The 14,122-nt window shown below is 32.1% G+C and overlaps 1 protein-coding gene across 1 annotated transcript in view; it reads left to right on the top strand.

Moving 5' to 3' along the window:
* The window catches only part of ADAMTS20 (ADAM metallopeptidase with thrombospondin type 1 motif 20), a 202,543-nt gene extending 191,749 nt beyond the window's left edge, over positions 1 to 10,794 (top strand). Inside the window, exons 38-39 of the mRNA XM_066365793.1 lie at positions 8,198 to 8,302; positions 10,014 to 10,794. Of these exons, the coding sequence (XP_066221890.1) occupies positions 8,198 to 8,302; positions 10,014 to 10,103 (195 nt within the window). The 3' untranslated portion in view covers positions 10,104 to 10,794. The remainder of the gene's footprint in view (positions 1 to 8,197; positions 8,303 to 10,013) is intronic.
* Positions 10,795 to 14,122: the final 3,328 nt, after the last annotated feature.

Raw genomic sequence — 14,122 nt, 5'->3', positions numbered from 1 at the left:
TCACTTGTATCTATGTCCATGAGTCTCAGTTTTATATCCCATCTTTGTGTGAAATCATACAGTTCTTAGCTTTTTCTGATTTACTTATTTTACTCAGTATAACGTTATTAAGGTCCATCCATGTTGTTGGACACCTGTTCTAAAGTCAAGGATAGATAATATAAAACTTATAGCATTCTAAATATTTTATTTCACATATGGATATTTTAAAATAACACTTTCATTTGACCTCTTAAATGGAGAGTATTCATTTTTCAGAATTGACCAACCTATGTCAATTCTAGTCATTTAATCCAACATCTCATCCTCCTTCTAATTTATGCCTTTTGGTCATTTATTTGATGTAATTAGAGAGAAATAAATTGAGAATGCCACCTAAAGATATGAAGCGTCAGCTACAAGATCCACAGGTGCCATCACTTTGAAAAGGTCACCAAGTTCTGGGACTCTGGTCCTTTTCATTACATGTTGCATCGAGTAATATCTGGTCAATGAGACATCTTCACAGGAGACTGGTATACAAGTAAATCATAACTGTTATGTGGAATCAAAACTCCTTTTATCTCATTAGTAAACTTTCATTATAGGTAGTATCTTAACAGAAGCCAATTATTATAAACAGAATATTTTACAATGTACATGTAATCTGAATGAGAGGTCCTGGACAATCAGGTTTTAATTAAGACAGCTATTTCCATTAATTTCTAACTTTTTTTCTTCAATTTTCACATAACTGCATTTTCCCCCTACAATATCTTGAAAAAGTTATGTAGTTATAAACTACATAATTATAGTTTTTAGTTGGAGAAACAGACACTCTATGTTAACACCTGTCCAAGATCCTTGAGAAAGTCAGAAGCAGAACCAGTACAGTAATAAAATACTCCTCTCGACCCAACAAGGTGCAATGCCTCCCTCAATAATTCTCTAGCCATTTGTGGTGTATAAAGCTCTAGTTCCAAAATTAGATTTTATCAAGCATAGGTATATGCTGCCAAAAGGAGCTATGCTCATTCATTCTGTATTCTGCCTGAGGTTACTGTTACAAAAAATACACACTGCCATGTATTCTTAAAGATGTTCTGTCAAATATATAAACCAGATTCTGTGTTAAGTTACACAACATTTGCATGAAAACTCTCCAGATGTTTGATGTCACAGAAAGAACTTATTCTGTTATTTGGGATTCATCAAAACCACATCCTGTGTGTTTGCATATGACAGGGCACCCCGGGACATGAATGCTAAAAAGAGAAGGGACACATATGGCACTCTTTAGGGAAAATAAACTTTGCCACATTGCAATATAAGATGAGTTTTAAAGAGTGTGATTTGACTTCAGAATACATATATAAAAAGTGAAGTAAAATGTTTGGTGTTTTTTATAGAGCTACAATTTTTTTTAAAGTGTATCTTTTTAGCTGTTTTGTAATTAATATTGATTACATAAGGGCAAGAGAAATAGCCATATTCAGCCAATGCTGGTAGATCATGGCCAGCAATCATTTTGAGTCTTCAGAGCCCACTGTTAGGTATTTTGAACCTGTATTCTTTATTATCAGGTGTAGAGTTTTATATATAAAGAGATCCATAATATCTATGCTTTCCATTATGTTATTTAGATTATCTTTCTCCTTATTTTGCCCACTGATCTGTCTTGTTACTAAAAGTGGTATATTATAATTCTCTATTATGATGTTTCTATAGCCTTCCTGAATCACTTTCTTTTAAGGGTGTCTCTATCATATAGCATGCAGTTGGGTTTTGTTTACAATCTGATGGGAAAATATTTTTCTTTAAATAGATGTCATACCCATTCACATTAAATAATTAAAAAATAACATGCAGTAAAATTGCGGTTTTGGTATACAGTTTTAACATATGTACAGATTTATATTACCAACACCATAATCCTGGTACACACTGCTTTGGTCTCTGTTGCTACAGTTTTTCCTTTTCTGGAATGTCATATAAATGTCATAGAAATAGAACCATGCTGTATGTAAACTTTTGGGATTGGCTTCTTTCATTCAACATAATGTCTTTAAGATTCATATGTGTTGTTGTGTATCAGTAATTTGACCCTTTTTAATTCCACCATATGGATGTTGTATTGTGGTCTTACAGTTTGTCCATTCTTCCACTGGGAAGAAAATGGGTTGTTTATAGTTTTTGGAGATTATGAATAGAGCTGATATGCACATTTGTGTACAGGTTTTTGTGTGAACATACATTTTCATTTATCTAGGATAAACACCTAAGAGCAGGGTTGTAGGGTTAGATGGTATGTGTATGTTTATAAGAAATTGCCAAATTTTTTGTTTGTTTCCCCATCTTCAGTGGTATCTCATTGTTTTAGTTGACATTTCACTGAGGGCTAATGGTATTGAGCATATTTCTTATGTTGCCATCTCATATATAACCTCTGTGGTTAAGTGTATGTTCATGTCTTTTGCCCATTTAAAAAATCATGTTGTTTCCTTACTGTTTAGTTGAGAGGATTTTATTTGTTGGGTATAATATTTGCAAATATTTTCTCGTGGTCTAAACCTTATTTTTTCTTCCTCATAAGTGTCTTTCAAAGAGGAAGAATTTCAAATTTTAATGAAGTCTAATTTGTTATTTATTCTTTATGGGTTATGTTTAGTGTCATATTTAGGACTAACTCAAAGTTACAAAAATTTTCTCCTGTTTTCTTCAAAAATTTTTATGGTAATGTTTTACATTTAAACCTATGATTGAGTGTGAAGTCTGAGAACGTTTTTGCAGACAGACATCTAATTATCCTAACACTATTTGTTGAAAATGCAATGTTTTCTCCTCTTAGTTGCCTTTCCCAAAAATCAAGTGACATATTTTTATGGACCTATTTTTAGACTCTCTATTATCTTAAATTGATCTGTATGTCTCTCTTTTCACCAACAGCACTATCTGGATTATGATACCTTTATAATGAGTATGAAAATAAGGTAGTGTTGGTCCTTCAACATTATTCTTTTTAAAAATCTTGAGTAATTATTTAAATATATTTTTTTCTTATAAATCTTTGAAATCAATTGTTTACATTAGCTCTAAAGGTCTAGATCCCATTTAGAATAAAATATGTACAACATATTTTAAAATTGTAAAACATAATGATGTAATGAGTACATACGAACCAACAATTAAGCAAAGAAATGGAACATTAAAACTTGCATCTAACCTGTATATTTCTCCTCTAGCTTATATCCATAACTACTTTTTCCTTTGATGCAGCCACTTGCTCAAATGCAAATACTTTATTTCCTTGAATTTTTTTTTATAATTGGCTATCAGAATTCTACTTTTAAAATTCTTATTATTTTTAGTTAGAATTGATGTACAATATTATATTAGTTTCCGGTGTAACATAGTGATTAGCTGTTTATATACTTTACATTGTGTTCACCGGTAAGTCTTGTTCTCATATGTCACTGTCTCTAGTACAGTGGTCCCTCATCTATCATGGGGGTCAGGTTCCAGAACCCCCGCAATAGGCAAAAACCCACAAAGTAGCAACCTTATATTTATTTTATTATTCATATGTACAGAACATGGTGCTCTGGTTGGTCGCCTCCCACCCATCAGCCAATAGTGTGCCATGTATGATCTCACGTGGGCTAACTAGTCAAGTGGAATCGGCTGTAGCTGCATTTTCCACACGTGCGAATCTTTGTCGACTCATCTGCTGTATGATGACATATATTATTTTGATTTAATATTCTTTTAATATGTTTCAATTAATATTTTTATGTAATAGTTTTTAATTTTTTAGGCTAGAAAATGCTTATTTTACTGCAAAAATAATTAAAATAATAATCTATAAAAATATCTATATAACATAAAATCCTGTGATATAGTGAAAAATCTGTGATACAAAATGAGATATATACAATTTAAAAATCCGTGATACAGTGAGACCGCAAAAAGTGAACTGTGACTTGGCGAGGGACGTCTATTTACAATATTACTGACTGTATTTCCTATGCTGTACTTTACATCCCTGTGACTATTTTTATAATTGGCGATTTATATTTCTTAATCTCCTTACCCTTTTTACCCTTTAAACCACCGTCCATCTGGCAACCATCAATTTGTTCTCTGTCTATGAGTTTATTTGTTTATTGTTTTTTAGATTGTACATATAAGTGAAATTACATGGCATTTGTTTTTCTCTGACTTACTCCACTTGTTCTTCTACGTCCGTCTAGATTGTCACAAATGACAAAATATCCTTCTATTTTATGACTGAGCAATATTCCACTGTTTGTATGTACCAACTCTTCCTGGTCCATTCATCTATCGATGGACACTTAGGTTGCTTCTGTACCTTGACTATCGTAGACAATGCTGCAGTAAACGTAGGAGTGCATGCAATCATTTTGAATTAGTGTTTTGGCTTTCTTCAGATAAAGACCCAAAGTGAAATTGCTGGGTCATATAGTAGTCCTATTTTTAACTTTTTGAGAACACTCCATACTGTTTTCTATAGTGGTGGTATCAGATTACAATTTCACCAACAGTATTCAATAGTTCTATTTTCTCCACAAACTCATCAGCATTTGTTGTTTTTGATTCATTGATGATGGCCATTCTGCCAGGTATGAGGTAATATCTCATTGTGGTTTTAATTTGCATATGTCTGATGGTTAGTAATGTTGAGCATCTTTTCATATGTCTGTTGGCCATCTGTATGTCCTCTTTGGAGAAATGTGTATTCAGTTCCTCTGCACATTTTAAAATTGGATTGTTTGTGTTTCTTTTTTCTTTTTGGCGTTAAGATGTACCAAGTTTATTTTGGATATTAACTCCTTGTTAGATGTACCATCATTGAATATCTTCTCCCAACAACTAGGTTGTCTTTTTTTGTTGTTGTTAATGGTTGCCTTCACTGTGCAAAAATTTTAGTTTGATGTAGTCCCATCTGCGTATTGTTTCTTTTGTATCCTTTGCCTGAGGAGACATATCCTAAGAATATTGCTGATGTCAAAGGGTTTACTGCCTATGTTTTCTTCTAGAAGTTTTATGGTTTCGGGTCTTACATTTAAGTATTTCATTGATTTTGAGTTTATTCTTATATATATCTATATATAGTATAAGAAAATGACCCAGTTTTATTCCTTTGTATGTATATGTCCAGTTTTTCCAATACCATTTGTTACAGAGACTATCTTTATCTCATTGTATATTTTTGCCTTCTTTGTCATACATTAATTGACCATATAACTGTGGGTTTATTTCTGGGTTCTCTATTCTGTTGCATTGATTCATGTGTCTGTTTTCATGCCAGTACCATACTGTTTTGATTACTGTATCATTGGAGTTTAGTCTGATATCAGGTAGGATGATACTTCCAACTTTGCTGTTCTTTCTCAAGATTGCTTTGGTTGTTCAGGCTCTTTCTGGTTTCATATAAATTTTTTATTTATTCTAGTTCTGTGAAAAATGCAACCAGTACTTTAATAGGAATTGCATCAAATCTGTACATTGTTTTGGGTAGTATGAACATTTTAACAATGCTAAAAATTTTACTTTATAGTGGCCTCTTCTAAAAAATGTTGAGAGAAGAGGAGGTAAATTTCATACTACTTTTTAAAAAATTATTTTTAAAGCAGTTTCTATGTTGAAATAATTTTTCAAGTTAAAGATTAGGTTGAAAGAGGTATACATTTTAATATTAAATAAAGTATTTGAAATGGAAGTAATTAATACATTTATTCAATCATTTCTTACTTCTAAAGTTTTTTAGGAATGTACCAGTGTCCTTCTCATGGCACCTGGACTTCTCTACACTGCATTTATTTATACACATATGCTATTCCATTATCAGATTGATTGTTCTCCAGTTTTACTAAAATTGTCATGACATTTTAGTAGCTTAAGGTGTACAACATAATGATTTACTTATGCATATGTTGTGAAATGATTACCACAGTAAGTTTAGTTAACATTTATCACCTCCCATAGATATAAAATCTTTTTTCTTTTGACAAGAACTTTTACAATCTATTCTCTTAGCAACTTTCAAATATACAATACAGTATTGTTAACTATAGTTATCATACTGAATATTACTTCCCCAGAATTTATTTCTTATATCTGGAAGTTTGTGCCTTTTGACCATCCTTGCCCATTTCCTCCACCCCCACTCCCACTCCTGGCAACCACCAATGTTTTTCACTATCAGATTTATACTGAGCTCTGCCTCTGTACTCCCACAGTACTTGACATCTTGTCTGACACTTAGTTACTTTTGAATGATGAAAAGAATTTTTACTTCTCGCAATAGCATCCCAAATTTTAGGTGAATTGCTTTACCTATTTCTTTGAAACTGTATGATATGGCTTTTTAGCTTTTTAACAAGGACATAATTTAATAAAAATTAGTCCAGAGAAATGGAAAAACACCTATTTCTAGGCTCATCTGTATTAATGATGACCTAAGTCTCTCAGTAGTCAGCTTTTTGTCCTTTCATTGACAATGTCTATATATTTGAATACTTCAAAGCAACCTTGAGAAGGAAAGTAAATAATAAATAGAAGAATCGAGTATTTGGTTTTGAAAACACTACATGGCCTAACTGGACACGCAGTAAGTGACTGATGATAGGCAACCTATTTCACTGATCATATTTCTGCTTTCAAGACATGTTATTTGGAGAGAAGCCTATTTATTAGTTTATATTAGATGGAGGTAAACAGTGCATAGCCTGTATCTGATTGACAAGGTATCAGATAATAGGGTGTATCCTTAGAAATAGTTCTTATTCTATTTATCAGTATAAAATTTTAATATGTCTAGTGTTATTGTCATTCATTATGGAGTATGACAGGTTTAGATGTGTATGTATTTACATTTTTAATGCTGCACTTAATTCAGCCATTCAAAAACAATGTTTATGCACCTAGTCCATCCTCTGGGTTCTGAGAATACAGCAATGAAGCAAACATGCAGGTCATATTCTAAATATCATAACCAAATTATATATGTAATAAGATATTTTCTTTGGAATTTATCTAAAACAAATTATTTCTGTCATGGTAAAAATTCTCCATATGTTATCATTATATTAAAATGTATTTGAATCTCTATTTTTGTTTTAAATAAGATTGTTCAGAAATCTAAATTAATAAACTTAATTGATATGTAATTTTTAGCAATAGTAATAATTCATATTATAAATATATTTAAAATGCATTTAGTTTTTGCTTTCATGACAAGGTAATATTTTCATTCACATAATATAACCCTCAATGTTTATCAGTCTTGCTCAAGATGTATAAGCCTTAGCCATGGGATATTGTGATGTGATTTAAGAATGTCTTAATATCTCTGAATCTGTACGTATATTGAACACTGGCAGTGGACATAATTAGCATTAAGTACTTCTACTTTTCAATGTGGACTTCTGTATTATAAGATCATGTAAATGTGGACAAATTGTACCCATTTTAGTCATGCATTTCTCAGTTAAGATATTTAAAGTTTAAGTTTTAATGGAGATAGTCTGAAATTGACTTCAACGGTTCTGTCTTGAAAAGAATTAGCTCATAACGCCACTAGGGGGCTCACACACCATGTGAGTAAATCATGTGGCATCACATCCACTTAAATGTCAGGTACTTAAAAAGGATGTAACAGCTGGAACAATAATACCACATCGTTGTTTCTTGTACTGGGTTAGGGAGTAATACTGTTAATACAAAAGGCACAATAACAGAAGTTCTAGAAAATTCATTAAGCAGGTGTAACTTATTAAGGAAGTTAGCAACTAGAAATCAAAAACTGAAACCAGAGAAATGTTAAAGTCGAATATTAGTCCCTATGAACATCCCTTCTGTCAGGACTTGCCTATTGCTATAGGAACATTGGCTCTCTACCTGGCAAGTCTTAGCATCCTAAGGTTGGACCAAATTACTTTTGAACAGTGTTATGTAGTATTAATTCACTTCTCTTGTATGAGAAGACTTATTTGTAATCAAATTAAAAAAAAATTTAGCCAGTTCGTTTTCTTTAGAGCAAGGTTGTATCAATACACATTCATTTTAAGAAAGAAGACCTTTAAAAAGCAATTAAGTTCTTTCTTATAGAATTCACATTCAGGTGTTTCCAGCCAAGAGCAGACTTAAATATTTTATAAACTCCATCTATTTTTGTTTTGTTTTGTTTACAACCCAGGGACAGTTCAGCATCAACCTGGCAGGAACTGGGATGAAGATATCCAGCACAGCAAAGTGGCTTGCTCAGGGAAGCTATGCCTCTGTCGTTATCCATAGATCACAAGTAAGTCTTGCTGGACCAAAAAGCCTGTTTGAAATACTTCTGTGCTGTGAGCTTGCATTAAAGATTCTCTCCCTTAAATTTAGAGTCATGAGGTCAGTGACTAATGAGGTATATAGAATATGTACATATATAGGCTTTATACACATACCAATTTTTATATGGGTTATAGTATCTAAACATGAAATAGCAAGACCAGGATATATAGCTTGTGTCTAGCTCAAGTTTGGGGCTAATGACTTGAAATGCATGTACTTTAGAAGGAGGCAGTGCTTTTAGCTATACCTTGAAATATTGAAATCCATAAACCTTTAAAGTGAGAGGTAAATTTTTGGTTTATTTACTTTACTGCTTTGCTTTAATGATGGAATAGTGCTAAAGCTATTTGTCATTTAATAATTAAAGAATTTAATTTTTGTTCTGTAGATGGATAAGTGGTAGGCTTTTAAAACAAAAGCCTTTTTATTTTTGGTATATTTATGTCTAATCTATTATTGTAGAAAATGGGAATATATTAATTAAGGTATCCTGAATAAGTGTAAATATAGAGAGCTCAATGAAATATTCTGACACAGTTTGTTCAGCTTTTAGATATCTTTTAGTTAAATGTAAAGATTGACCTCTGGCTGAGGTCACCAGTAGTTATGAATATCTCATACAATCATTCCTTTTGCTTCTATTTAATTTCTATTCTAAAGATTAATTATTTAATTAACTGAGAATTTCCACATTAATCAAAATGTTGCACATGAAAAATCTTTCCTGAAATCTGATGTCCGGTGTAAAACTGAAACCCAAATATACATATGGAAAGGCAAACATGTTTTCATTTGCCAGTAAATTTAATCAAGGTTAAGTTTTTACTTAAACAATTGGGGTAGGAATGTATGTAAATTGGAATTTTTACTGCCATTTCCTTCTTTTCTGCTTACTCAGATTCTCGAGAGTTAAAAAATATTCTGAAATAGAAGTCAGCTTCAAAAGTCCCTGATCTTAAAACATTCATCTCAAAATGTTCCAGGAACCCTCCCTCTTTAGGTTAAAAGAAAAACCGCAAAAACAGCAACAACAAAGTAACCTTACTTTCCAAAAACTACAGGATTCAAACTATTTTTGCTGCATCCTATCAAAATGTTTTCAGTCCCCTGGCTTCTGGACTAAAGAAAGTCTCTCTTATCCTGAGCCCCCACCTCTGATCATCCATTCCTCAGTGAATGGCTCTGCTTTCCAAAAGTCGTCTCTCTTTTAGTTCTTTTCTAATTATAATTACTGCTTCAGTCCAATTTTTTCCCCTTCTATACTTTTCTGTAGGCTCCAATATAATGTTTGAAGTTAATGGGGTAGAATATGACTTGTATACAGTTAAAGTCAAGTTTGTATAACAACTTTATAAATTTTGTTTATACAAATAAACTCACTAAAGCAAATAGATACCTGGATGAAAAATATGTGGATTGAGATAAATTGTATAAACTATAGCATGGTTTAAAACAATCAAAAAGCTAATAGGAATATAGGTTGTCTTATTGCCATAACTAACAATTTTAACCAATCCTGAAATGCCATAATCTTTGACCCTAAATGTAATTGTTATGGGAAACTTTGACTAATGATTTCAGCCACATGATTCAAAGCATTTGCTTTTGCTGCTTTATACATGCAGATACCAACTGGTGTCAGATTCTCCTATATGTCTGCCTCTTCCTATTTGCAGGATGGAACCAAGATCTATGGCAGATGTGGCGGATTTTGTGGAAAGTGTGTTCCTCACCTGACTACTGGTCTCCCAATTCAAGTAATCTGAACATTCAGAAGTGAGAAGCACGTCCCAAAGAGTAGCTAGCCTTTGGAACCTGCACATATCTGGTGCTCATTTCTTTACTCTTCATTTTTTGAGATCTCCATGTCTAAAATGTCTGTGCCTCTTTTTTAGGGTGCTCATTAGGTAGTCAAGTCTCTGCCTAAATTTTTATGGCTTTCAAAATTAACTTAAGATATATTACTCTAATCAGGATATTTTTTTAAAGGACATAAATTTATGGTAGAATATACAGGGATGTTTGAATGGATTATGCCAAGATAACGTTGCAGTTACCAGCCTAGATGAGACCACAATTATACCTATAAATTACACATATAAATCTCTACTCAGTAGCCTACTGTACAATGAAATGCTTCTTCTATTTGTTAAAATAGAGCAAGTAAAAATTATGAAAATGAGCTTATTTAAAACTACCATAAACATTATTTAATTTCAGGTAAATATTAAGTCAGTAGTTACTTCAAAAACACACATAGCCATTATACTTACTGATACAGCATAGATACCTTGTTTTATATTTCTTTTAATTTTTAATTGTGGATTGTGGTGCTTCAAATTTTAAAAATCCTAAAAATGTGGTATAACTTTGTATTAAAAATGAGTGCTTGGGTTAAATACTAAAGAACTTTTGTGGGTATAATACAAAAGAAGATATAATATAGTAGAATTTGACTTAAAACACCTACCTGTAATTTAATTGTACTTATAAGAGCCATTTGTTATTTTTATATGTTTAGGTTCTATATGTCTTTATAACTCTTACATATGTTACATATATCTACTCCTAAAAATCTATTTTCTCAAATGTTTGTACTGTATTTTACTGATCAAATAGAGAAGTGAGAATTATTAAAATTTTGAAGATTCAATAAACAAAATTATTTTTAAAGGTGCAAAAATTTTAGTAGAGATGTTCAAGATATTTTATATTTAAGGTTTCACAAATCCAGAACAGAGAAGATAGCAAAATTAAATATTTATGAACAAATTCTCAGGTATTGAAGTTTTCAGGTGAATAATTGTGTGTTATAGAATAATATAGTTTTAAATTAATCAGAGACAAATAATATTTTTCTATGGAACCCTACTCTGTAAATCAAAACTGAATCTACTAATAGTTTTGCCAGTAAGAGTACATTAATTTTACCCACAAAGTTTTTTTTCCAAACATTTATTAGTGGTATATTGTACCATCTAAGGTATTAAAGAAATTTTATGCCAATATGGTTAAACATTTAGGGACCTCTGTATCAGAAATAAAGTATTTTGCACTATGTGCCTTAAAACAGTTACAAACATTAATATGAAATGTGTAACATTTTCTAGAAATGTTTTCAATCATAATTAAAGTCTTTAAATTTATAAACAAATAATAAATATATTTGTGTGACATACTAGTACGTTGCTTTCATTTTCTTTCTTAAAAAAAAAAAGGGCCCTGGCCGGTTGGCTCAGTGGTAGAGCGTCGGCCTGGTGTGCAGGAATCCTGGGTTCAATTCCCAGCCAGGGCACACAGGAGAAGTGCCCATCTGCTTCTCCACCCCTCCCCCTCTCCTTCTTCTCTGTCTCGCTCTTCCTCTCCTGCAGCCAAGGCTCCATTGGAGCAAAGATGGCCCGGGCGCTGGGGATGGCTCTGTGGCCTCTGCCTCAGGCGCTAGAATGGCTCTGGTTGCGACAGAGCAATGCCCCAGATGGGCAGAGCATCACCCCCTGGTGGGCGAGCCAGGTGGATCCCGGTCGGTCGGGCGCATGCAGGAGTCTGTCTGACTGCTTCCCAGTTTCCAACTTCAGAAAAAAAAAAAAAAAAGAATCCTTTACCAAAAAGTGTCTAACTCTAAAATGACTTTATAAATTCTAAGGAATTTTTTATTCAAATTATTGCAGCTGGGATGGAAAAAGCTGTCTGGTGTTTACCCTTCTGATGGCAAAGGGAACATGGGCAGGAGGAGGACAAAAACTCGCAATGCTGTTAAAAACTTCTGTTCATACAAGGGTTACCAACATCTGTTGATTTAATTGGCCAAATCAAATTACATGACCAAATATTAGCAGGAAGATATGCCATACATATACAGTTTATGGGTAGTTCATTGTCCTAGGGATTTCAATATATTTATACCCTTAACCTATCACAATTTATCTCAAATGTTCTAAACTCCAAACACACTTTTATATAGTTTGTCAAGTGCCTTTTAAAGTAATATAAAACTATTCTTTATATGTATAAATATATATGTATATATATCCATATAATTATATAATTTCCTGCTCTCTTTATTCTTTTAGATCTGAATTTCTATTATTTCTCTTCAGCTTGAAGAATGCTATTTTTTCTTGTAGTGTGAGTCTGCTGGCACAAATCCAGCTTCCATTTATCAGAATGTCCTTAATTCACCTTCATATATTTAAACTTTATCTATAAATGGTGACATCATTTAAAACTTACAAAAAATTGCAAGAATAGTACAAATAGTTACCATATGTTTTTTAGCTGGAATCAAGAATTTTTAACATTTTGTGACATTGTTACATGATTCTCACTTTCTGTTTTTATATGTGTTTATCTATCTATATATAAATATATATGCATACATATATTTATTCTTAATTTGAGAGTATCTCATGGTAGTCAGCCTATAAACTTTACTCCATAATTCTTTAGTCTGTATTTAAGAAAAAACGTGTTCCTGGTACAGTGTTGAAATTTCAAAACCTAATTTCTAAATAGATTGAAACAATTTCTTTTTGATAGGCCAGTGGTAGAAATGATGATGGAGTAAGTGCCATGGTTAATTGGTTCTTGTCTTATAGCCCACTCTTTTTCTAACTTAAATGACCTCACATTATTCTATACTATAAATACTTGGATTTCTCTCAAGTATTACCATTGTGACCTCCATAATATTTCATGACCCATTCTACTTGAAATATTTTAATTCTTCAGGTACTGTATTTCTTCTTACGTCATTTATTGTTTTCTACAGTGTAAGTAATTAGGATTTTGACCGCGCATCTTACCTGTTCTGCAAGACAGTTATTTGAGTAGAAACTAGCACTTGTTTAGCTTCTATTTTATGCCATATACTGAGAGACACTTTACATCCTTATGTAATTTAATCTTTACAACAACCTTATGAAACATCATTTTAAAGATCATTTTATATAACGGCAAAAACTTTTTAGCACAGTGCACAACTGTCCAGATGCAAAGTCTTTCTTTTTACTCAACCATATTCTTCACTTAATGACAGGAACTAGACTTTACTTTGAATCTTTCACAGCAACTATCAGACTGTGGTCTACACAGTATAGATATAATATTGTGAATAAATGAAAATATTTAGGATTCACTGCCATAAGAAGATATATGAAAACATCAATTTGAACCACAACTTACAGCTACTTGGTGGGATTTATGGGTTGTGTGTGTGTGTGTGTGTGTGTGTGTGTTTAAATGTTTAAATGAAGAGACATCTTAAGAATATGTTCAGGAAGATACAGGTATTCCTGGAGAGTTCAGTCATGCCCCAGAGTGGAATTTGTGAGGCTGGACTAGAAGTCAACAATAGCCAACATGCATACTTCTCAGGGAGTAAGTTTTGTTGGTCTACTTTAATATGTATGTTTTAAATTTCAAAAAGACTTAACACCTACCAAAAATGATGGTACTAAAAGATAGAAACAAATTTTGCAGTGACATCTCATTCATAATTGAATATAGTTTTGCTAAATACCAAAGCTTGATGGTGCCACAGTAATTAATAAGGAACCAAATGGATTTTTATTTATTCCTTGATGCCACTCATCAGATAGGATGTATTTTTGCTGTTGAATATAGCTATCACTCAACATTCTAATTTGTAATCATTATTTTTAAACATAGATGACTCACTCTTATTATTTTTTCTAATAATTTAGCTTGACTTTTAGTTGTAAACTGCCTAATTAAATGTTTTGTTTAAAGATAAATAAGATACAATTGTGCATTAGTTTTGTCATTT

Source organism: Saccopteryx leptura, chromosome 2 (genome assembly GCF_036850995.1).
Source record: "Saccopteryx leptura isolate mSacLep1 chromosome 2, mSacLep1_pri_phased_curated, whole genome shotgun sequence".
In the NCBI taxonomy this organism is placed as follows: Eukaryota; Metazoa; Chordata; class Mammalia; order Chiroptera; family Emballonuridae; genus Saccopteryx; species Saccopteryx leptura.
The sequence above is the reverse complement of the archived record's forward strand: the minus strand, read 5'-3'. Positions and strand labels throughout refer to the sequence as shown.